Source organism: Brachypodium distachyon, chromosome 3 (assembly GCF_000005505.3).
Source record: "Brachypodium distachyon strain Bd21 chromosome 3, Brachypodium_distachyon_v3.0, whole genome shotgun sequence".
NCBI classification, from domain to species: Eukaryota; Viridiplantae; Streptophyta; class Magnoliopsida; order Poales; family Poaceae; genus Brachypodium; species Brachypodium distachyon.
In genome coordinates this window covers 41,992,232-42,015,004 of record NC_016133.3, presented here as the reverse complement: position 1 = coordinate 42,015,004, position 22,773 = coordinate 41,992,232, and the positions used below count along the sequence as shown (strand labels likewise).

The 22,773-nt window shown below is 48.3% G+C and overlaps 4 protein-coding genes and 1 pseudogene across 6 annotated transcripts; 3 read left to right on the top strand and 2 right to left on the bottom strand.

The window, feature by feature from the left end:
• Positions 1-1,186: 1,186 nt before the first annotated feature.
• LOC100836973 (squamosa promoter-binding-like protein 14) lies at positions 1,187-5,066 on the top strand. 2 transcript variants are annotated; one of them, XM_010236994.3, is made up of 3 exons: positions 1,187-2,115; positions 3,902-4,035; positions 4,146-5,066. In XM_010236994.3, exons 1-3 carry the CDS (start codon positions 1,736-1,738, stop codon positions 4,802-4,804), a joined length of 1,173 nt encoding a protein of 390 aa, XP_010235296.1. In that variant the 5' UTR covers positions 1,187-1,735; the 3' UTR covers positions 4,805-5,066. The 2 variants fall into 2 exon arrangements, with proteins under 2 accessions (XP_010235296.1, XP_014757049.1); XM_014901563.2 differs by having other exon boundaries at positions 1,188-2,115; positions 4,143-5,066.
• A 350-nt stretch (positions 5,067-5,416) lies between these two features.
• LOC100822353 (G patch domain-containing protein 11) lies at positions 5,417-8,272 on the bottom strand. 2 transcript variants are annotated; one of them, XM_024460654.1, is made up of 4 exons: positions 7,513-8,272; positions 6,632-6,697; positions 6,262-6,358; positions 5,417-6,064 (listed from the first exon to the last, which is right to left on the bottom strand). In XM_024460654.1, the coding sequence occupies exons 1-3, from the start codon at positions 8,149-8,151 to the stop codon at positions 6,299-6,301; spliced, it is 765 nt and encodes a 254-aa protein (XP_024316422.1). In that variant the 5' UTR covers positions 8,152-8,272; the 3' UTR covers positions 5,417-6,064; positions 6,262-6,298. The 2 variants fall into 2 exon arrangements, with proteins under 2 accessions (XP_024316422.1, XP_010235297.1); XM_010236995.3 differs by having other exon boundaries at positions 5,417-6,148; positions 7,513-8,269.
• Positions 8,273-9,466: 1,194 nt separating this feature from the next.
• On the top strand, positions 9,467-12,759 carry LOC100836659 (beta-glucosidase 28). Its single transcript, XM_003572320.4, has 10 exons — positions 9,467-9,893; positions 10,021-10,081; positions 10,590-10,648; positions 10,754-10,829; positions 10,916-10,993; positions 11,074-11,161; positions 11,270-11,891; positions 12,010-12,112; positions 12,201-12,309; positions 12,396-12,759. Exons 1-10 carry the CDS (start codon positions 9,726-9,728, stop codon positions 12,559-12,561), a joined length of 1,530 nt encoding a protein of 509 aa, XP_003572368.2. The 5' UTR covers positions 9,467-9,725; the 3' UTR covers positions 12,562-12,759.
• Positions 12,760-14,747: 1,988 nt separating this feature from the next.
• LOC100822045 (beta-glucosidase 28) lies at positions 14,748-17,784 on the top strand. Its single transcript, XM_003574702.4, has 10 exons — positions 14,748-14,991; positions 15,140-15,197; positions 15,529-15,587; positions 15,723-15,798; positions 15,877-15,954; positions 16,054-16,141; positions 16,251-16,875; positions 16,967-17,069; positions 17,150-17,258; positions 17,368-17,784. Exons 1-10 carry the CDS (start codon positions 14,833-14,835, stop codon positions 17,537-17,539), a joined length of 1,527 nt encoding a protein of 508 aa, XP_003574750.1. The 5' UTR covers positions 14,748-14,832; the 3' UTR covers positions 17,540-17,784.
• A 779-nt stretch (positions 17,785-18,563) lies between these two features.
• On the bottom strand, positions 18,564-20,812 carry LOC100836044 (annotated as a pseudogene).
• Between the last annotated feature and the right edge of the window lie 1,961 nt (positions 20,813-22,773).

The following is a 22,773-nucleotide window of genomic DNA, read 5'->3' as shown; positions in this document are numbered from 1 at the left end:
AGGAGAAAAATATAGATTGCATTTGAGGAGGCTGGTCCAACGGTGAAACTGAAGTTGCACGAGCAGCGGTCGAAGTAGTGGAAAAAATTGTTGTGGCGGAACGAACAAGCAGTATCCAAAATTGATTAGCCCATACACAAATACGCATACATAAAATGTAAAATGTATAAATCTTGATGTGGCAGAAACCATAGCTAGCTATATTATGTGCACGAGGCATTCATCCTCTTTCCCAAGGCTGTTTTGATGAACTTTTTGGAGAGTTGTCTCATATCCCAGGAAAACCGAGGAAAATATTTTTTCTAGACGGACGCCATCTTTGTTTTTTTTTGATGAGGTCACTTGTTTTGACATTTTTTTGTCTCCAAATTCCAAATGAATAAAGCAGTTGGAATTTTGGAAATGACAACACGTATCCTTTTACATTACCTAAACCTTATTAATTTATCTTCATTTCTATCACAATAATATAGGCTATAACCAGTATAAGAATGGGCCTCATTTACTAAAAAATCTTGGATGGATTTTTTGTTTACCTATTTCCCAGGGATAGCCTCACAAAAGAATCCACAAAAAAGACAGTGGTCTACCACTTTTGAGTTTCCCCGCAAACAGTGAATGGAAAGCTACGAGCTGATGAGCTCAAGTAGCTCATGCAAAGGTAAAAGCTGTCTGGAAAGTCGAGAACCCCCTGGGAGATCCTTTTTTTACCACAAAAAGGCAAGAAAAACATCCCAGCAGTAGCTAGGCTACCACCACCCTGAGCTGAGCCTGAGGTAACTCCTCACACCAGCAGGCCAGTAGGTGGGTTAAACTCTCTCCACCCCGAAAAGGAGATGAACAGGGGCATCAATGCCCTACTACCAACCCTGCCACCCAAGGCCGGCGTTAAAGGGAGGGAGAGATGGCAGGGATGAGAGCAGCTGTAGCAGCTGGCCCCTCAAGGGAAACATGCACTGTGGTGGAGGCGCCAAGCCAAAAACCCCAATACTGCGGCGGCCTGGCGCTGCTGCAGCCGTGCTGTTCATTCATGGCTCTGTTGCAGACGCAGATGCAGGGCACTGCTGCTGCTCTTCCGTCTCGGCTCGGCTCTGCGTGATTTGATAACTGGAGGCGAGCAGCCCAAAGATGGCATGAACCGGCAGCCTTTTCTTTCCCATCATATATACTCGTACATACGGGCACTTCCCCGGTTCTCCTGTTCTGCGCTACGTACATAGCACTCCCACGCGCGCTCGTGCTCGTGCAGCCGTTTTATTACCCAGCATGGTAAGAGGAGTCTCCTCTGCTATCGTATCGTATCTCCATCCCCTTGGCTTTCTCATCAATCAAGATCAGCTACTGCTAGCTAGCAAAGCAAAGCAAAAGGTGCTGCTGCTACTGGTAACCGTAGCTAGCTAAGCCACTGTAGTGTGTAGAGTATAGCATGTCAAGTTGGGGGAAGAGAGAAAGAGTGAGTGAGAGACCCACACTAGGCTGTCGCAAGCACAGTACTGCTGAGGACAAAGACACAGGAGAGAAGGGGGGTTTGAGTTTATTCCAAGGACGAAGCTAAAGGCTGGCTGGTTTTTGGTTACCCGTGTGTAGGAGTGTTTGTTTCCCCGGTCGCCGCCTCCCGCTCTCTCTTTCCCCTCTCGAGGGAGAGAGAGGAGAAGAGAGGGGGCCAAGAAAGAAACAAGAAACCACCTGTGCAGACATCGCTTGCTAGCTAGTAGTAGCTCACGAAGGGCCGGCAATGGAGATTGGCAGCGGCGGTGGCGGAGGGAGCGCCGTTGCCGGAGGTGGCGATGGCGGCGGCGGAGGGGACGACCAGCTCCGGCACGGGCTCCAGTTCGGCAAGAAGATCTACTTCGAGGACTCCTCCAGTGGCGGGAGCAGCAGCGGCGGCGGCGGTGCGAATGCGGCGTCGTCGTCTTCGAAGCCGGCGGCAAGCGGCGGCGGGAAGAAGGGCAAGGGCTCGGCGGCGCCGCCGCGGTGCCAGGTGGAAGGGTGCGAAGTGGATCTCACGGCCTCCAAGGGCTACTACTGCCGCCACAAGGTGTGCTCCATGCACGCCAAGTCGCCCCGCGTCGTCGTCGCCGGCCTCGAGCAGCGCTTCTGCCAGCAGTGCAGCAGGTCACTCCCATACCCGTCATTGCCTCCACCCCATTGATTGCTCCTCCTACTCCTCTCTCTTGCTGCATTCTGCTCCGTCACCAATTTCTCGCCATTTTCTGCATATGCATGTGTGTTTTTTTCTGGTCAAGCTAAAATGTGTTCTTGGGTTCAGTTTGATTTGATATGCTACTGGAGTATTATATTTGAGTGGCGGTCATGAGAATTCTCGAGTTTGGTAGGTTGATTGGTTCATGTTTCAGTGATGTGACAACTCTGCCTGCCTGTTGCTTTGCATAAGATTCCTCTAGCTAGCATATATACACACTATACTATAGTCAATAGTAGCAGTTGTTGATTAGTGGTAGTCTTAAAGAGATTTCATTTGTTGTATAATGAATTAATTTTCCCATGGTTGAATAAGAAAGAACTAGCATCTGCTTCATCACAAGTTGGTACTAGTCTGAATTTTGTCTAGTCTGGGCCAGTACTCACCTGATGATCTTCAGTCCAAGCTCCTCCCCTCAGTTGCCTCACTACATATGCTTCATGTAGCTTCATACTTGATATTTATTTCTTGTTTTGACCAGTTCTATTAAGAACCACGGAGATGGCTTTCTAGCTGTTTTATGTGTGCTGTGTGTACTGCTGCTTTGCCTTTTATGAAGTTGATAAAAGTTTGTTGATTTTCTCAAGAAATATTGAAAGGGTGCTTACAAAACTTTTGATATTTGAAATTGATAATGATTTTTAAGAAAGTAGAGCAAAATAACTTGTATATATTCTCTGGGTGAGATTGCTGTAGGTTTCTGGCCAGACAGTTGTTATCTACTTTTTGGGTCATTTTGAATCTTTTGCCATTTCTTTTACTTGTAAGGTTACACCAACCACAGAGATCCATGAAACTGTCAAAATAGTAATTATGTTTGAATTGCGCCAATCTCCAATTCTCCAGTGTCACAGAAATGTGGCATATATAATCAGAAAGCTACGGTAAAAGGACATCTCCCTCCACATTTGGTGGATAACCCCCTTGGTGAACGTGCATTATTGATTATATTAAGAAGCCAGACATCTCACATCTGTATGAATGATTACAATCTTCTTTACACATGGTTCCTTTGTCCCTTTCTCTTTGGAGATTTGTTTTTCCATGCATGGATGCAATTATGCAGGGCAGTATGATAGTGTTATTTAATAGAATGTGTAGTACAACCTCCGTCCAACAATACGGGATGTATCAGCTTTTCTTTGACAAATGTTTTGACCACAAATTATTCTATTAATATATAATTATATGACATAAATTCATATTCGTAATATTCCTACTCTAGGATATTTGTTTATGGTTATGATTGTGATCACATTAGTCACATATTCATGAAGTAATTTGTGGTTAAAGGCTTGATCAACCGAACTCTAATATGCCCCATATTGTTGGACGGATGGAGTACTATATTAAGAAGAGAGGCATTGTAAGCCCTGCAATAGCCTTTTGACCAGACATGTTGTTTTCCAATTATGCTTGTTGCAAACCAATATACATATAATAGGTAGTACTTGAGAAGCTTACTATATCTTTGTGAAATATGTGCTCCTTCAACTTCTACTAAAACATTTTATAACAACGAGCACTTTGTTCCATGAACTTTGCCTACTTGTTTTTCATTTCTACTCATGTAAAACATATTTATACGATCATACACAATAAAAGATTGGAAGATCCTGTAATAAGCTTCTATTATGTCTAAAATTCACTCACCGTGTGCCTCTCGCACCACTGATTCTCCGTTTTGCATTATCGCAGGTTCCACCAGTTGCCTGAATTTGATCAAGGAAAACGCAGCTGCCGCAGACGCCTCGCAGGCCACAATGAGCGCCGCAGGAGGCCACCCGCTGGCCCTCTTGCGTCACGCTACGGCCGGCTTGCTGCATCCTTTGGTGATAGCAAACGCTCCTTTCCTGTTTTATCGCAATCTTTTGTGTTCATTGACCACTACCAATTAAACTGTATTTAGTGATTTATAGTCTTCACATTCTTGGTGCAGAAGAATCCGGCAGGTTCAGGAGCTATCTGCTGGATTTCTCATACCCACGTGTTCCGAGCAGTGTGAGGGATGCGTGGCCAGCTGTCCGACCAGGTTACCGGATGCCCAGCGAAGTTCAGTGGCAAGGGAACTTAGAGCCTCGTGCTCAGTCAGGTGCAGCCATGGGTTACGGCGGCCATGCATACAGCAGCCATGGCTTCCCCAGCCCAGGGCTCCCTCCAGGCGGGTGTCTTGCAGGGGTCGCTGCCGACTCCAGCTGTGCTCTCTCTCTTCTGTCAACTCAGCCATGGGATACTACCACCCACGGTGCCAGCCACGACCACCGGTCCGCGGCCATGTCTGCCGCTGCCGCGAGTTTTGATGGCAACCCTGTGGCGGTGGCCCCGTCCGTCATGGCGGGTAACTACCTGCCGCCACCGGCGAACCCTTGGAGTGGCTCCAGGGGCCATGAAGGTGGGCGGAACGTACCTCCTGACCCTCAGCTGCCACATGACGTCCCGCTCCATGAGGTGCACCCTGCAGGCTCTAGCCAGCAGGGCCACTTCTCAGGTGAGCTCGAGCTCGCTCTGCAGGGTAACAGGCCTGCAGCACCTGGACCACGCTATGGCGCCGGCCGCAGCACATTCGACCACCCTGGCAGCTCGACGAACTGGTCTCAGTAGGGATCACTTCCACTACTACCCTCTGCCGTAGTAGTCCGCGCAAAGAGACATGGAACTGAAGAAGAGCCTGATATTGCCTACTGTTTGCTACCTTCTCATGTCCAGTACTATTTGAAGGAAACTCTGAAGTGGCTGGCGGTTTATCTTCTCAGTGATGCATAACATCCATGAACTCCTAACTATTTGCGCCCATGTAAACCTCCATGAATTTCAAGTATCAGTAATTCAGTATGCTTGTCGAGGACTTTTACTCGGCATATTATTCCCTGGTATTGCCACTGTAGCATTGCTATGACTTACGAATCAGTTCTTGTTCATGCAAAAGTGAGACCACACGCACAGCGTGGCTTTACAGCATCCTCCCTGCACCAGTTATGTCCTGTTGAAGGGTTGGCTTGGTGAGATACCGAAACCAATACTACAATACAACACCTTCTTCAGTCCAAAAGATTAGACCAGTGGTGAGAACTCCGGCTATATCCTGCCCCGAACGTCAGCGTTTGCTTTCTTGTGAGAGATACTGCCATGGAGAATGTGTTCCCTTTGGGATTCTGTTTCAAACCCTCTTGTCCTCTTGATTTGGCTATAACGTAAAGACCGGGAGTTTTGATGTTTGCGATGAGACCTCCAGGTCCCAAACAGAGTCAGGGAGCCCACATTTGGAAGGAGAATAAGGAATTCGGTGACACATGCATCAGCTCTGAATCAGCCATTATAGCATAACATTTGAACTCATATGCATAATCTTGTGGGCTGTGGCCACATGTTAGCCTGTCAGGCTGCGATCAACCAACAGTGATCATGGATAGTTCGCATGCAAGATCGACATCATTGTAAGAAAGTAGCATTGCACTGTGGAGAGATTCCGGCATTGGGTGTAGCATTATTTATGTGCTAGAACCAGAGATAACAGCAGCAGCCTTCCCAAGATGCCAAACTTCAACAGTTCAGTTCATGAATGATGAATACAGCCCTCGACCACACAGTAGAAATGGAGAACTTTTAGTGCAATCTCTGATTATCATTTTTGCAAACCGGAACTCCTCTTGTTTCGCCACCGCTGAACACTCATTGTCTTCTGGCTTTGAACATGTTAAAGCCATAACTTGTGCTCTTTCAATCTCTGCTTGAGGAGCAGCTCAAACCATATACAAAACTGACACAGAAGGATTTCCATCTTGAGAAATTTGATATGGAAAAATAATCCACATCGTAGAAATCTGGAAGATATGACTTCCACCAGCTTGAAGGGCTCAATTTCTACAGTAAATGGCTATCAACTAGTGAGAGAAAACCATATGCAGTCAACTAATCAACATATTCCAAATGTCACATTTATTCTATCTGCATGATAAGGACAAAACGAATTAGTAAGTTTATAATCTAGTTTTGTTCAGGACTCAAATGTGGTATGCAGATCATTACTGAACATGATTGCAATGCTTATAGAATGTTACCTGTAGCGTGAACCCTTGTCATCATTGACAGAGTGTATCAGTGGTCCTCTTCATTAGGCCCAGGGCATTCATTTGCAAGTGCTTCTCTTGATTCATACTGAAAAAGGGCGAAGACGCCCAATTTTAAAAGCATGCAAAATGCTATAGAAAAAAAAACTATTCCTAAAAGCAGGGATAATAATGATAAAAATACAAATATAATAAATATAGTAGTTGCAATTTCTGATTGATGCAGTACAAGGGTGGAGGAATGCACCGTCAACACCTGAGATATAGTAAAACACTGGCTTTCCTTCGATTTTCCAAAGAAGCAATGCTATTAATAGATGGTAATATAATCAGGCTTGGGTTTCTGCAGAACAAAACTGACCTTGCATCCACAGTAAAGGCAATAGAGGTGTTGATCCCGTAGCTTATCCAATATGATTTGTAAACCCTGCAGACATAAAAACGACATGTCAATCCAGTTCTTTCAGCAACACTGAACAGACGATATCTTGGATAAAAAGGAACTATAATTGTTCCCACATGGAAAAGAAAATAATGGTAAACACTTCGGAACTCATAATTTAGAGCAGAGCCACTCCCTGCTGCATTTGCCACAACAAAATGATCATGGCAATTGATAGTTGTGACAACATGTATGAACAGGCCTAATATTGGATATATCACTGTATTACTCCGTCCATTTCACAAAGGTTCATGTATTTTGTTTCATTAAGACAAGGTTTTGACCAAGAATTACACAATTAATATGTAACCTATATGATACAAAATCATGATTATTAGAAAGAAATTTTAAAGACGAATCTATTGATATAAATTTCATGTATGTAAAAACACATATTAATAAAGTTATCATTGGTCAAAGACTTGTCTTAATAAAACAAAATGCGCCAACCTTTGTGAAATGGAGGGAGTATGTGCTATGACAAGTCCACACGACCTAAAACGACTATGGTGTTCTATGTCAAAGCCCACTTTCAAATTTATCAATTGTATCTGCCAGTAACACATTGGCAGCATGACAAATCTCATAAAATCCTAATGTGGTGGGAACATTCAGGGATCTAGTTCACTTGGTTCCAGCATGACAAATCTCATAAAGCAAAACTGGCAGCAATTCGCACGTCTTTGAACAATTCTGTCAGAACAGTAATGCTGAACTTGCAATCGTAAAGTAACCAACAGAATAGCAGAACAAACAATGGTGGCAAAAGTGAGAGCATAAACGCAGAGAGAAATGACTACCTCTTCGGTGATCACCTCTTCCTCATCCTCTTCTCCGTTCTCCTTCTCTTCCCCATCCGGTGCCGGTGGCTCCACCTCCCGGTTCTCCAGCTGCGCGAGCGCTGCCTCGGCCTTGCGGTAGTCCCACACCACCCTCCGCCCTCTCCACTGCGTGCTCTTCCTCGCCCTCAGCTCCACCACCATGTCCTCCTCCCGCTTCCTCTCCCTCTCCTCTTCCTCCTGCGTCTTCGGCTTCGCCGGCGGCGGCGGCAGGGGCGCCACCGAAACAGGCGGCTCCGCCCCGAGGCCCGCCCGGGAGCGACGGATCTCGATCCCGACCGGATCAGCGCCGGCGGCTGCAGGGTCGTACCCCATCTGCTTCAGAAGCTTGAACCCGACGTTGCTCTCCGGTATGGCCTCCGCCATCCCTGCCAAGGTGCGCGCGTCCTCCTCCTGCTGGATCCTCTGGCGCTCCTGCCGCCGCCGCTCCTTCCACGGCAGCCCCTTGGCGCGCTTCGACTGCGCAGCCGCCGGCGCGGGGGGCTGCTTCCGGACCCCGAGGCTCCTGGATGGGGAGGATGGGCTCGGCGGGAGGAAGTGGGAGAGGTCCCCCATGTAATCATCGTCGGCGTCGGCTTCGACGGCGGCTTTCGGTTCCATGGTGTTGCGGTGGTCGGAGCGAAGCGAGGCGGGCCGGAGAACGGCGTGGTGTCAATTGATCAGGGAGGGTCGGTGTGACGTGTGAGACACCGAATTGGGCTTGGTACCTGGATCAATTGGCGTCTATCTGTTAAGCCTTTCGACTTTTTTTCAGAGACGAGTTTGGGCCTTTGGAGTTTGGGCTAATCGGAATGTTTGGTCTGGGCCGTCATCCTGCGTAATGGGCTCGCTATGTTGCTAGGCCAGGCTGATTGCTGATTGCCTTTTTTAAGGTTGAGTACCCCTGCAACTCCAAAAGAACAAAAAACTAGAGCAAAAATCCTCTAAACAAAAGCAAAATCAGACCCACAACGCAATACTAGTAGATCCTACAAAATTCAAAACATTGACACCACTTGTGTGTGCGCCCCTAAAGCAATCATCTGATTACTTCCTGGACCTTCTCTTTTAAATTTCTTAGTACAAATCAAGGAAATGATCATGTTTTCAGGTTCATATGTTTTGGTGCCCTGTGAAAATTAGGAAATCATGACAGATCAATACTGTTTTATTTTTCCATTTCTGCGCTCAAAAAGAGATTTAGAAGTGGAAAAGTAGAAGAAACGAGTACAACCCGTGCGTTACAAGGTCTAAAAGCCTCGGTAAAATTATAGCGCATTTCCGCAAAATCTGCACAAAACCCAATCAAAATTTTAGTACTCCCTCCGACTCATATTACTTGTCGAAATATTGCATGTATCTAGATGCTTTTTAAACATATATGCATCCATATTTGAGCAAAATTGAGACAAGTAATATTAGTCGGAGGCAGTACTTTAAGCAAAATCAAATTTGTGGTTGGTGGAGGAACCAGCCAGGGGACAAGGTGGCACATTCTCGAGTCCTCACTTCACAATTTCGCATATCATATCCGGGCGCGTCGCGTTCCAGCAGATTATGCTGTATGCGTGCTCATCCAAGTCGATGATGACCGTGTCCGTGATGATTCATGCATGATACAAAGATGATAAGAATATGACCCCGGCCGGACAAGTCGACGGACGCTTTGATCGATGGAGTGATCCATTCATCTTCTTGATCTCGATCGGCATCGATCTTGATCCCCACAAATCTTCTGCTGCCCACGCAAAACGCCCACTGCAGACACTGGTTTCTAGCTTAAATCTGAAGATATACACGTCAAGAAGAAGAAAATGCAGTGCAGCAGTACAGAAGAAGCCACATTAGCGTGGATGTCGCGCTCGAGTATAATAATATCATATCCCACATTTCGCCCGCGCGCTCTGCTAATTAGTAAGATCCCTTTCAGTCCCCCTCTCAATCAGGCAGATTAATCACGGTGCTTCTCGCTCGACAACAGCTTTTACCTGCATCCGTGAAAGCTGCACTCAGCTGATAATTAGTTTTACCCTGTTACTGTCAAGAGCATAGCCATACCATCCTCTCGGATCACTGACTGATGCTGGCTGCTGGTGCATGGGATCGTGCCATGTACTAACACAATGGCCATGCATGCAGTATAAGTACTTACTGAAAGCAGGTGCCACCATCATCCGGCTTGCAGTAATATTGCAATGGGTGTTGCTTCGATTTCGAGGATGGAACACAGTCGCAGGGCTCTTCTCTGCACTCTCCTGCTCGCCGCTCTCGCCGTCGGCGGCGCTCGCGGCGCCGGCAGCTCGTTCAACAGGTCCAGCTTCCCCGAGGGGTTCATCTTCGGCACCGGCACGTCGGCATACCAGGTTTACAGCTGAAACAGATAACACGTATTGCTTAATTTCATTTCATTGCTGTCTGTCCCTTCCTGCCTGCCTGAAATCTTTTCTGGGCTGCATTTGTGCATAATGCTCAGTTGCATTGCATTTGCAGTACGAAGGAGCGGTCGATGAGCGAGGCCGGAACATCTGGGACACCTTCAGCCACACTCCAGGTCCATCCATTGTCTGATCTACTGTATTTTTCTTTGTAAGAGGGGTCTGGTCGGTTGGCCCGTGCATGTTTTGTTTGGGGTGCCTTAAACTAGCAAATTGACTTGACTACTACTGCCTGAGGATTATCGGCTGACGCCTGAAGGTGACTTCTGAACGGACATGCTTATTTATTTTTTTCTTTTCAGTTTTGTACATGTTACATGCATGTATGCACCCGCCAAGATACTTCGGAATGGATTTTGTCATGGCTGATGATCCCAGTGGACAGAACTTAACCACCAAATTAGTCTGGGGATATTTCATATTTGTTCTTTTGTTGTTAACCGTATGATCTATGATCAAGATCCAACTGCTCGTATGTGTCGAGTTGTAGACTTGTAGTCTGACATTTTGTTGAATCTCAGTACTCAGTAAATGCTTAGTATAAAGTCTCCAAACCTTATCTGCATTTCGTAATTTGTTTGTTTGAGAGAACAGCACGTCGATAAAAATGGTAATTGCGCGCAGGTAAAACAGCAGACGGTGGCACTGGGGACGTAGCAAATGACTTCTATCATCGGTACAAGGTGGAGTTCCGGTTCTGGCGTCCTTTAACTGGGTCCAAACTATGCATGATGAACTTGCCTATTAACCTGTTTAATTGAGCCGTGTGAAAAATTTGCAATTGGTAGGAGGATCTGAATTTCATAACTGCGATGAACATGGACACCTTCCGTTTCTCCCTTGCGTGGAGCAGGATCCTACCAAGTAAATTTAAGAGCCCGGACACATTTCAAACACTTATATACACGCATGGCAAAACCAAACGTGCACTCTGCTTTTAATTACTGCAGATGGAACCATCAGCGGAGGAGTGAGCAAAACAGGGGTCGCTTTCTACAACAGCCTCATCGACGAGGTCGTAGCCAGAGGTAAACAAATGTTAGTATCCATTATTCAAGATCAAGACATGTTTTTCCCCTGGTAAAAATATGTTCAACCCCCGTGGCAGGCCTGACGCCGTTCGTGACGATCTCCCACTTCGACACCCCACAGGCACTGGAGGACAAATACGGAGGCTTCTTGAGCGAAAACCTCGTGTAAACAACATATACGATCGAAACACACGTAAAAATGCTCACTGATGAATCATGAATCCGTAAAATCGATCGATAACACGGAGCACGTACATATGTCCATGGATGCAGGAAGGACTACGTGGAGTACGCGGACCTGTGCTTCAGTCTATTCGGCGACAGAGTAAAGCTCTGGAACACGTTCAACGAGCCGACCGTCTTCTGCATGAACGGCTACGGCACGGGCATCATGGCGCCAGGCCGCTGCTCCGACGCCTCCTCCTGCGCCGCCGGAGACTCCGGGACAGAGCCTTACACGGCGGCACACACTCTCCTCCTAGCCCACGCTCAAGCCGTGAAGCTCTACCGAACAAAGTACCAGCAATCCCAGCAGGGCCAGATCGGGATCACCCAGGTCTCCCACTGGTTCGTGCCCTACGACCCGAGCTCAGACGCCGATCTCCACGCACAGAAACGCGCGTTAGACTTCATGTTCGGGTGGTTCATGCACCCCATCGTGTACGGGGAGTACCCGGGCACGATGCGGCGGCTGGTCGGGGCGAGGCTGCCGGAGTTCACCACGGAGCAGAAGGAGTTGCTCAAGGGGAGTTTTGATTTTATCGGGCTGAATTATTACACGAGTAATTATGCCAAGGCTGCTCCGGCGCCTAATAAGCTTGAGAAGCCGTCTTATGGGACGGATAATCGGGTTAACCAGACTGGTTTCCGCGACGGCGTCCCCATCGGCCCACCGGTACATCTTCCTTCTATCCTGTGATGGCGAATTCGTGTGTTGAGATTCAGGTTTCCTGTTGTGGATATGGCACCTGGATATATACGGTGTGTGAATGTTATGTTTGTTTGGTTGTCAGGCGTACACGCCGATCTTCTACAACTACCCGCCGGGGCTGCGGGAGCTGCTGCTGTACGCCAAGAAGAGATACAACAACCCCGCCATATACATCACCGAGAACGGTAATAAACTCTCATCAGATTCCATTTAGGCTCTTTCACTTCATCACAATTCACATGGATGTCAAAATTTGGGGGTTTTATTTGGCAGGGACTGACGAGGCGAACAACAGCACGATCCCGATCGAGGAGGCGCTCAAGGACGAGACCCGGATCATGTTCCACTACAACCACCTCAAGTTCGTGCACAAGGCCATCCAGTACGTCTCGTGCACGCGCACGCGCACATTTACTGCATCTACTTCGTTCGATTTTAATACCCCCAATTCCTTTTGGGTGCATGCAGGGAGGGCGTGAACGTGAAGGGCTACTTCACGTGGACGTTCCAAGACTGCTTCGAGTTCGGGGACGGGTTCAAGGACCGCTTCGGCCTCATCTACGTCGACCGCGACACGCTCAAGCGCTACCGCAAGAGGTCCAGCTACTGGCTCGAAGGTTTCCTCAAGAAATGACCAGAATTCTGCTCGAGCCACGTACGGTATATACATATATATGCATGTACGTATAAGCTGTCGTCGTCGCAGCAAATGAAATAAGCTCGATCGATCGAGCGGGTCTAGCTTGTTTTGTGTGACAAATATGTATGTGTGTACGTAATTACGAGCCTTAATTATGTCAGTCGTCGTCGCTTTCACAGCTTTTTTTTCTTCTTCTTGGACGGAAAATATATCCTGTCCGAATTATTCACCTGCTCTGGCCCTGGCATCGTCGGGACGCGCGTGCGTGCGTATAGGCCCGGCCACAGCCAGGCTGTTCGATCGACGTCGCTGCCATGCATGAATGTCGCCGTGGACCCTGTCTTATCGTTCCCCAGCTGCATATATGTCCAAATCAACCCTTTACTCATTTTCGATTCTGATCCTGATTGATCATCCTGATGCAGTACGATTTTCCCCTGTTGTACCGTCCCGTCCTGCCGGCACGGAAATCATCATGCCTACAATCCAGATCTTGGCAACATTGCACGTGGCCGGGATGATAACTGTAGTCAGACACTCACTTTCAGAAACAAAAAAAAAAGTACTCCTACATGAGCCTGGGGCTGGCAATAAAAGCACGCGCGCTAGCGTTCCCTTGTGAATAACGCGGCGCATAGAAAAATCCCCGACAGTATCCGTGACTACGTGGCCTGCAGCTTGACGCTCAGTTTCAAAACCTCTCTCCCATCATCTGCATCGGTTAAAAACACATCGTACTGTCTTTGATGGATGACGAGGAAACCACCGATGTTCAATGCTCGCTGGTCTGGTCCATGCAGTCAAAGGTTGGAATTAACGATCTGATCGATCGACCCAGAAATTGGAGAATAATGAGACACCGATGAGACCCGTTTCGAAATCCCGACTGATGGTCACCGGCGAACAACCCAGCCGTGATCTTACTACCTTTCTGGTCCTCCCAGACGTCCACATCAAAATATGTTGGAGAATACAGTTCTCATATTACAAGAAAAAAAACATTACTATGGAATACTCTAGAATATAAAATAAATAAAAAAAGAAACTTTTTGGTGTTTAGATATGCATGAAGAATTATGTAAAAGTTTTTGAATACTCTAGAATAGGAGTTTAAAATAAATAAATAGGAAACCTTCTAGTACCTAAATATTTGTGTAGAAGTGTGTGGAAGGTTTTAGATATTTTGTATCAATGGCTAAAATCTTGACACATGTCAAAGATTCAATGGCCATGTAGTCTTATAAATAGAGGCCCTTGCCTCACACCTTAAGTAATAGAGAATAAGGAAGTGAAGAAGGTGGAGAACAAGGTGTGAGCAAGTGTAAAGTGTGTATGTTTTCTCTTGTACTAATATTTCTAAAGCAATATAGTACTACTTTGTTCATATAAGTCTCCCGGTTAGGCCTTGTTATTTCTAAGTACTTAGTGCATATAAGTTGTGATTTAACGTGAGCGGATTCGCCCGGAATCACAACGGTCTTGTTTCAACGTGAGTGGCATAGCCGCCCGGATTCAAGACTTGCTTTAGCGTGAGTGGCTCTGCCGCCCGGAAGTTTGCACTAAGTAAGTAGAAATAAAAAAGGGACTAATCAACTACACCAAAGTAGTTGGTATAGGTGAATAGGCCCTCTCGTAGTGTGTTAGGTCCACCTTGAGATCTCTACGTATGTCTACGGGAACGTCCCCATTGGTTTCCGAATAAGGATTTCATTTTCATTTTCTTCAATTTCCAGTTGCAGAGACTGCAGAACGTATCATATTTCCAGTTGCATCATTGTTCATTGGATCATGCCGCTAATCCCAGCACACGCAACGGGAATGTATGGAAGGAAGTACTGGAACCTGAACCTCCTAACGGCCGATCAAGTACATTTCTCGTATAAAGAAACGGCGGGCGCGTATCACATGCTCCAGTATGATATTCCTGAATCAGGGACGGACGAATTGACTTTGCTCCATTCATTCTCTCGTTATATGTATGGATCTTGTCTCTCACTCTGCATCGACCATCCAATCATGCAGACAAGGGATTATTTAGAGCCCTGTCATCCCGGCCAGTTTACTAGTGATTATAATGGTCTTTCAGAGGACAGGATTCGCTAACGTGGAGCTATCACTCCCAGGCCCCAGCATCTGGTCAGCTGCTGCTCCTCTGCTCCTAGCTCGCCTGTATAAAATACCTGCAGGGGTGAGCACTGAGCAAAGCAGAGTCACAGCAAGCCGGGGTTCGAGAGAAGAACCATCCAATCCAGGCTCGACCTGGGAATGAGTGTCAGTGCTGGGATGGACAGGGTTCTTCTTCTCCCCGCCCTCCTGCTCGCCGCTCTGCTGCTAGCCTGCAGCGGCGGCATCCATGGCGCCACCTTCAGCAGGTACAGCTTCCCCAAGGACTTCATCTTCGGCACCGGCTCCTCGGCCATCCAGGTACTACTAGTACTACCATGCATGGCATTGCTCCATTATCTGCAAATAGATAGCTACACCCATTTGGTATATGCTGGTTTCTATAATTCTATTACCGAGTTCAGACTTGAATCTGACTAGCATCCTGCATTTCTGACCTGCATTGCAGTATGAGGGAGCCTTCGAACGGGGCAAGACCACTTGGGACACCTTCAGCCACACCCCAGGTAAGCTCTGTCTCTTTAAGTAATTCGCTCTCTGTCTCCATGGTTTGAGAAACAAAAAGGGATCTCTGTGTCAGGAACCAATCTCTAGATGCTAAAATACTGTACATGGAAAGAGGTTGGTAAGCCTCATAAGTAGCAATAGCTAGAACTTAGAAACAGTGACATCTTAACAGCCAGGATGAAATCTTGTCCACCGTTGACGTCACCCAAAGAACAACAGTCAGATCTCTTTCTTTCTTAAAAAAAAAACTTTTTCTTGTCCTGGATGGGGGAAATGGCCACCGATGAAGAAATTCACTGACGGTGGATCAAAAAAACATTCTGGCTGCAGGTAAAACCGCGGACAACGGCACCACAGATATAGCGAACGACTTCTACCATCGCTACAAGGTGCGGCTCTTTTGCCTGGTCGATTGAATCATCATGGTGTCACAACAAATTAATTATTCAGTGTGCCCGTTAATCAATCATATGCTACTAATTTGGACTGATTGATCTCACGGTGGATTTGTGGTGTGAGCGCAGGAAGATCTGCAGCTGATCACCGACATGAACATGGACACCTTCCGGTTCTCCATCGCCTGGAGCAGGATCCTTCCAAGTAAGTGTTTTTGTGTCAGCAGCGCATGGAGACTACGCTGTTTGAGTTCTTTGTCTGACCGGGAGGTGCTTGCTGCAGCTGGAACCATTGCCGGAGGTATAAACCAGAAAGGTGTCGATTTCTACAACAGCCTCATCAAGGAAGTTCTCTCCAGAGGTGCTGTGATAAGCTTTCAGTCCAGTTAATGGCACTTGTCAGGCGAGGAAAATTAGAAATTACTGTCTCTGACAAATGTTGATCCTTGCCTGGCTGCAGGGCTGGTCCCGTTCGTGACCATCTTCCACTTCGACACCCCGCAGGCCCTGGAGGACAAGTACGGGAGCTTCCTCAGCGACAAGATCATGTAAGGCCACCAATGCTCTTCCTTAATTCCACGGTTCCCGGCAAAAAATGGAGATCAGAACAGAACAGAGAGCTCATGTAGCAACACGTTAATCGGTTGGCATGTGCAGCAAGGACTACGTGGAGTACGCGGACCTGGTGTTCGGGCTATTCGGGGACCGAATCAAGCTCTGGAACACCTTCAACGAGCCAATGATCTTCTGCTCGGGCGGCTACGCCACGGGCATCGCCGCCCCGGGCCGCTGCTCCCCATACGTCTCCAAGACCTGCGGCGCCGGAAACTCAGCTACAGAGCCTTACATCGCAGGCCACAACCTTCTCCTCGCACACGCCGAGGCCGTGGAGCTCTACAGGACAAAGTACCAAAAGACCCAAGGCGGCAAGATCGGGATCACGCAGGTGTCCAACTGGTTCGAGCCCTACGACCCGAAATCCTTGGCCGACGTGCGCGCGCAGGAGCGCAGCTTGGACTTCATGTTGGGCTGGTTCCAGCACCCCGTGACGTTCGGCGAGTACCCGGCCACCATGCGCGGCCTCGTGGGATCACGGCTGCCGGAGTTCACCCCGGAGCAGAAGAAGAAGCTGGCCGGGTCATTTGACTTCATCGGCATCAACTATTATACCAGCAACTACGCCAAGCACGCCCCGGCGCCCAACGCGCTCACGCCGGCCTATGGCACCGACAACAACGCCAACCAGACCGGCTACCGCAACGGCGTCCCCATCGGCCCACCGGTACTACATTAAGCGATCCCAACGGGGCAATTTACTAATCTGGGTTGACTGACGGTTAATTGATTCCGTCTCGGTTCTGAATTTCTGACAGGCTTTCACGCCCATCTTCTTTAACTACCCGCCGGGGCTGAGGGAGCTGCTGCTGTACATCAAGAGGACATACAAAGACCCCGCCATCTACATCACGGAGAACGGTAAAATTAAAACAAATCAAGCCAGAACTAGCCGTTCGTTGGATCCTGTGATCTCATCAGATTAACTGGCTTCTGTGCAGGGACTGACGAGGCGAACAACAGCACGATCCCGATCAAGGAAGCGCTCAAGGACAACACCCGGATCATGTTCCACTACAAGCACCTCGAGTTCGTCTACAGGGCCATCCGGTACGTCCACACCTGCTACGTCTTACCTCTCGGCACGAATCTTAATGTTCGATTGAGACGAGTTACATCTAGTTGATCGTTCGCTGAATGTAAATTTCTGGTGCTGCAGGGAGGGCGTGAACGTGAAGGGGTACTTCACGTGGACGTTCATGGACTGCTTCGAGTTCGGGGACGGGTTCAAGGACCGGTTTGGGCTCATCTACGTGGACCGGGCCACGCTCGCCAGGTACCGCAAGAAGTCCAGCTACTGGCTCGAGGGATTCCTCAAGAGACGCCACTGATCGATGAGCTGCTGGCTGGCCACGACGGGCCCCATTCGCCACGTACGGCTTGGATTTAATAAATTCGAGAATCGGATTTGAATGAAGTGATGAGTGAATAAATTAAGGTAGATTGGCAGTGTGGGTCGAGAGAGCTAGTCTACCGTGGATTGCAGGGTGCGGTTTGTTCATGTACGTGGCCAGATAATTTGGCGATTGTTGTAATTTGATTACGCTTATCATTAATAAAGAGTAAATTTTACAAATCCACGGTTTTTTGGCAGTCGTGTCGCTGAAACACAGTTGACGGAAAACCATTCGCAAAACCACACATTTTTAGTCAATTGTCTCAACCAGCCCAAAAACGAGTGGTTTGCCGGTTTTGTTTGATTTCTTACAGGTGGATCCACCCGTTGTATGCTAAGTCGGCCCCAACCCGACCTGATGACCCGTTAGCCCGCGATTAAACCCCCAGCCCCCTTCTCACTTCTGCAAATTTTTGGGGCCAACGTGGCGTCTGACAGATGGGTCCCACCGGTCCCACCTGTAAAAATCAAGCAAAACCGTCGAATCTCTTATTTCGGGCTGACTGAGACAAGTTGACTCAAAACGTGTGTTTCTGCAAATGGTTTTCCGTTAACTGTGATTCATCGACACGACTACCTCAAAAACTGTGATTTTATGAAATTTACTCTTTTCCCTCGGATCTCGTCGATCTTCTTGACCTGTGTAATGTTTGGTGGCAAAAGGTTACCAGATTTGTCGTAGTTTTGTAGCAGCAAGATCTCCATTTGATATACAGTCTAGTCGTTCAATTTAAGTGTCTGGTTCCTTCAATTGATCCGGTGCTTAATTCGAACAGTGTCATGGTCTAACTGTTTCTGCCGTATATAATTCAATTGTATGCTTGTTCAATTGCGTTATGTGTGTTCTGCTTCCATCGATGGCGAGGCGACCATACGACCAAAAGTTTATATGTACACAACACATCGTTTCTGACAATTCCCATACCACTATTGATCATTACAACAAACGGGGACTCCATTGGAATTCTGTTCAGGTTGCTCGGTGTGGTTCTTGTGCAGGTAGCCATGCATGCATGCACATGCGTGGTTCTTCTTCGCATGCGTGCTCTGTGGGGTGGGCCAGGCCCAGCCCGCCGAGTCCAACTTGAAACAGTAAAACATCAATCCAGTCTCGTTTCCATGAATACCATGACACTGCATGAATCCGGTATCCAAATACCCCCCAAAAATGTCAATAGGTAACTACTTGATAGAGTCAGATCAGATCATAGTAGTAGCATGGTAATATCTCCAACTGTACGTACTATATAATTAGCTAGTTTTCATCAGCATCATGCTCATGCATGTCATCATCGGAGACCTTGTACCTGTACCAATTCGCGCACGCAAGGAACACAAGGAAATCAGCGATCCCAATGGCGCCGATCAGGAAGTAGAAGCAGTCCAACCTCCCCACGTTTAGATCCTCGGCGAGCCACCCTTCGTCTCCGTCGACACCGGCCGATACGCGGCGCACGACGCTGACGAGGAGCCCGCTGAGGTAGCTGGAGAGCGCGAGCCCGCTGAAGAGCAGCGAGCCGGCGACGCTGCGCATGTTCTCCGGGAACTGCTTGTAGTAGAACTCCATCTGGCTCACCTGGTTGAACGCCTCCGACAGGCCCAGCGCCGCCAGCTGCGGCACCAGCCAGAACGCCGACTGCGGCGAGACCTTGCCGCTCGCGTCGTGGTCGCGCCGCCGCCGCTCGACGAGGCCGGAGACGAGCATGGCCACGGCGGACAGCGCCATGCCGATGCCCATCCGCTGAGCAGCGTGATGCCGTCCTCGCGGCCCGTGAGCCGCCTCGCCCATGGCAAGACGAGGCGGTCGTAGAGCGGGACCCAGGCCGTGAGAACGAGCATGGGGAACACGGTGAAGGACCCCGGCGGCACCTTGAAGCTGCCAAGGCGGCAGTCGGACTGCGCCGCCTGCAGGACGAGGTAGGTGTTTGTCTGCGCGAAGGCCACGTAGTAGACGATGCAGGTGGCCCAGACCGGCAGGACGCGGAGCACGCACTTGGTCTCCTCCACCTGCTGCACGCTGCAGAGCCGCCATGGATCCTTGGGTAGTCCACTGATCTCGTCGATCTCGCTCTTGTGCACCACGACCGCGGCCTTGTCGAGGAACATGAACTGGTCCGTGTAAGGGAGCCTGGACACGAGCTGGCTACCATGGCGCGTCGTCCTGAAGAGCGACTTGCTGCCATCCGGCACGCGCCGCTTCCGGAACGCGGCGACGGCCACGCGGGCGATGCCGGCAAGGGGGCTCTCCTCGGGTTTCACCCGGACGTAGAGCGTCGTGCCCGCGAAGAAGAGCGCGCAGGAGACGAGCATGAGCGCGGCCGGGACCGCGAAACCGACCCACCAGCTCAGGTTGGTCTGCACGTAGATGATGGCCGTGGACGAGACGCAGACGGCGATGGTGAAGGTAAAGTAGTACCAGTTGAAGAAGCTGTTGATGCCGCGGCGGCCGGCCTCGCTGCGTGGGTCGAACTGGTCGGCGCCGAAGGCCAGGTTGCAGGGACGGATGCCGCCCGCGCCGGCCACGATGAAGGCGAACGACAGTACCAGGACGGCCATCTGCAGCCTCGTCGCGCCCGCGCAGTAATGGTGACGCCCGCCGTCCTCGGCAGAGCACGGCGACGGGTGCAGCGTCGGCAAGGCAGCCGTCAACGTCAGGATTATCATGCCCTGTGTGCCAGGTCGAGTTGCCAAATCGATCAAAAGAATCACAACAAACAAACTAACAAACTTCAGTAGTAATTCACAGGATGAAAATGAGACAGTGGTGGCAAATGGAGCTCGCGTACGATGAAGGTGGAGACGCAGCCGATGCCGACGGTGGCGAAGCGGCCGAGGCAGAGGTCAGAGGCGAAGGCACCGAGGACGGTGGCGAGGTTGGTGGTGCCGCTGAAGGCGTTGAGCGCCATGGCGGCGTCGGCGTTGGCCATGTGGAAGACGGAGGTCAGGTACATCATCAGGTTCGCGGCCGTGCCGATGCTGCCCAGCTTCTCGAACGTCTCGTTGCCGATCACGAACGGCATCGTCTTCCAACCCCTGTACCGGACCTCCTCCGACGCCGACAGTGCGTCGTCATCCGCCGGGACGGCGACTGATTTGTGAATGGCTTCTTCGCCGGCGTTCCGCGCCTCAGGGTCGCCGCCGCCAATGACTACTACGCCGGCGCGTTGGCCGCCGGCGCCGGACACGGGGGAGGACGGCGCCATCGATCTCGCGGTTGCTGCGTCAGTCGAGACCTGGTGGCTGGGGCCACGTACGACGAGAGGTTATATTTGAATCGGTTAACTCGTCCCGAGGAGAGCGCGGCAAGATGGGGGAGTGGACGAGTGGTTGGTCCGGAACGCTGCTGGTCTCTTTGTTTGGCGCCGTTCGCTAGCTGCTGCTAAACTGCGTGCCCCTGCCGCAGCCGTGACATATGCAACCGTACATGCACCTGCTACGCGCTGACAGTTGGGACGGCCAGAAATTTGAGAAGCCGTTGGCCATTTGAAAGTAGTACACACATGGAGAGTAATACGAAGATTCCACCATAAATCGAAATACTCGTTTAATTTTGTATCACACTGGCATGGTGTCCCGCGCGGGAAACATCTATATTTTTTTTTAATGTTTGATTCATTGAGATTTGTATTGTTGTGCTCCTTCTATCCAAATTAATTGTCACAGTTTTCAAAATGATTGAACCTACACACTGAGACTCGTCTAGATAGATACATATATAGACCAAATTTTACCAAAGCTGCGACAATTAATTTTGACCGAGGGAGTATTATTTTAGAGGTGCTTATCAGGTGAACACCCCTCTGGGGCAAACTGTGCAAACTTCATAAAATCATATGTGGAAGTTTAAAAAATTCTTATAAACATTCCATATGTTGGGCGTGTGATGCTCTATAAATGTGCAAAATTTCAAGTTGAAAATCAAATACGTTTGGAAGCAATTAAAATGAGAAATATACAAATGAATAGTGTCAAATAGTGAAGGACAACTATTTATGCTGAATTTGTTTTTTTTTTCACTGCTTCCAAATGCAAGTGAATTTGGACTTGAAATTCTACACATATATAGAAGAGAAAATTCCATTTCAAACCTTGAACTCGTAGACGAAGTCTGAATACAACATCATCTTCTTAATCCCTGATTTTCGAACGCTGAACTTGCAATCCTAGTAATCCTAGCGGTTTTTTCTTGTAAACCCGTTTGCCTATCTAGGATAATGATGTGGCATGGATAAAACGCTTGGGCCCACCTATCATAAACAAAATTTTCATGCCGTAACATATTTACCGTCCAATGGCACCATAATTTTTTGTTTTGCTTATGTAGCATATTAGGCCTATATGGGCCCCAAACATCTTTGGTGCTCCGTCTTTAGCCAGCATACCCGCTCACTAAATCTTAACCATTAAATAAATCATCGCAAAAAAATTAAATAAAAGATCTAACGGTCTATGATGTGGATCAGCGCCGTGTCTCCGTTTAGTACCCCTCATTGTGCTTGGACCTATATGGGCCCAAACTTGTTTGGTGTTTTGTTCCTAACCCATCAGACATATCCTGCTCATTAGATTTTAGGTGGTGTGGATCGGTGTGGAGCTTCATCTTGCTACGTGGAACGCGTAAGGATAAAAACGTACACCAGCTGCAACGGCGTCGTAGGACGTTAGCTAGAACTATGCAGGCAGGGGCAGCACCTTTATTTATTCTAGTTTCGTCTTTAATATTAAATCTCCTGTATATAATCGCAGTAAACACCACTATATGAAATAGTAAAGTTGAATCAATTCTCATTTTATATATACTTCTATATGACCTATAACAATGTTCGATTTTCCATTCTTTATGATCTGTGCCCACTTACTTTTATTGCTATGGAGTAATCATACGACAAAGAAATTGATAAATATATACAGAATGAAGGATCTGTTGTTCATTTCTACAATTCTCGTTTATAAAATTGATCTTTGGGACTGAATAACAGATCAAAATTAAGGATTTTTTTAATCAGTATCTATCTTTCTTCCAATTCATCTACTCAATCCCTCGCCTAAGCTAAGGACCGTGCTATTTGGCTGATACCAAAGCTGATGCCTTACCACGGAGCAGAGGCATGCATTGATTAAAAAAAAAAGCGGTAGAATTCAGTTAATCTCTATTATACGCGGTAGTGT

Bases quoted from the DNA above. Each gene is read 5' to 3' on its own strand.
- LOC100836973 (XM_014901563.2), top strand. From the start codon at position 1,736: ATGGAGATTGGCAGCGGCGGTGGCGGAGGGAGCGCCGTTGCCGGAGGT. The intron at 2,116-3,901 runs GTCACTCCCATA...GCATTATCGCAG, and splicing joins TTCTGCCAGCAGTGCAGCAG to GTTCCACCAGTTGCCTGAAT. The intron at 4,036-4,142 runs GTGATAGCAAAC...TTCTTGGTGCAG, and splicing joins CCGGCTTGCTGCATCCTTTG to AAGAATCCGGCAGGTTCAGG.
- LOC100822353 (XM_024460654.1), bottom strand. From the start codon at position 8,151: ATGGAACCGAAAGCCGCCGTCGAAGCCGACGCCGACGATGATTACATG. The intron at 6,698-7,512 runs GTAGTCATTTCT...TTATGTCTGCAG, and splicing joins AAGAGGTGATCACCGAAGAG to GGTTTACAAATCATATTGGA. The intron at 6,359-6,631 runs GTCAGTTTTGTT...GCCCTTTTTCAG, and splicing joins GCCTTTACTGTGGATGCAAG to TATGAATCAAGAGAAGCACT.
- LOC100836659 (XM_003572320.4), top strand. From the start codon at position 9,726: ATGGGTGTTGCTTCGATTTCGAGGATGGAACACAGTCGCAGGGCTCTT. The intron at 10,082-10,589 runs GTCCATCCATTG...AATTGCGCGCAG, and splicing joins CACCTTCAGCCACACTCCAG to GTAAAACAGCAGACGGTGGC. The intron at 11,162-11,269 runs GTAAACAACATA...CCATGGATGCAG, and splicing joins TTCTTGAGCGAAAACCTCGT to GAAGGACTACGTGGAGTACG.
- LOC100822045 (XM_003574702.4), top strand. From the start codon at position 14,833: ATGAGTGTCAGTGCTGGGATGGACAGGGTTCTTCTTCTCCCCGCCCTC. The intron at 17,070-17,149 runs GTAAAATTAAAA...GCTTCTGTGCAG, and splicing joins CATCTACATCACGGAGAACG to GGACTGACGAGGCGAACAAC. The intron at 17,259-17,367 runs GTACGTCCACAC...CTGGTGCTGCAG, and splicing joins TTCGTCTACAGGGCCATCCG to GGAGGGCGTGAACGTGAAGG.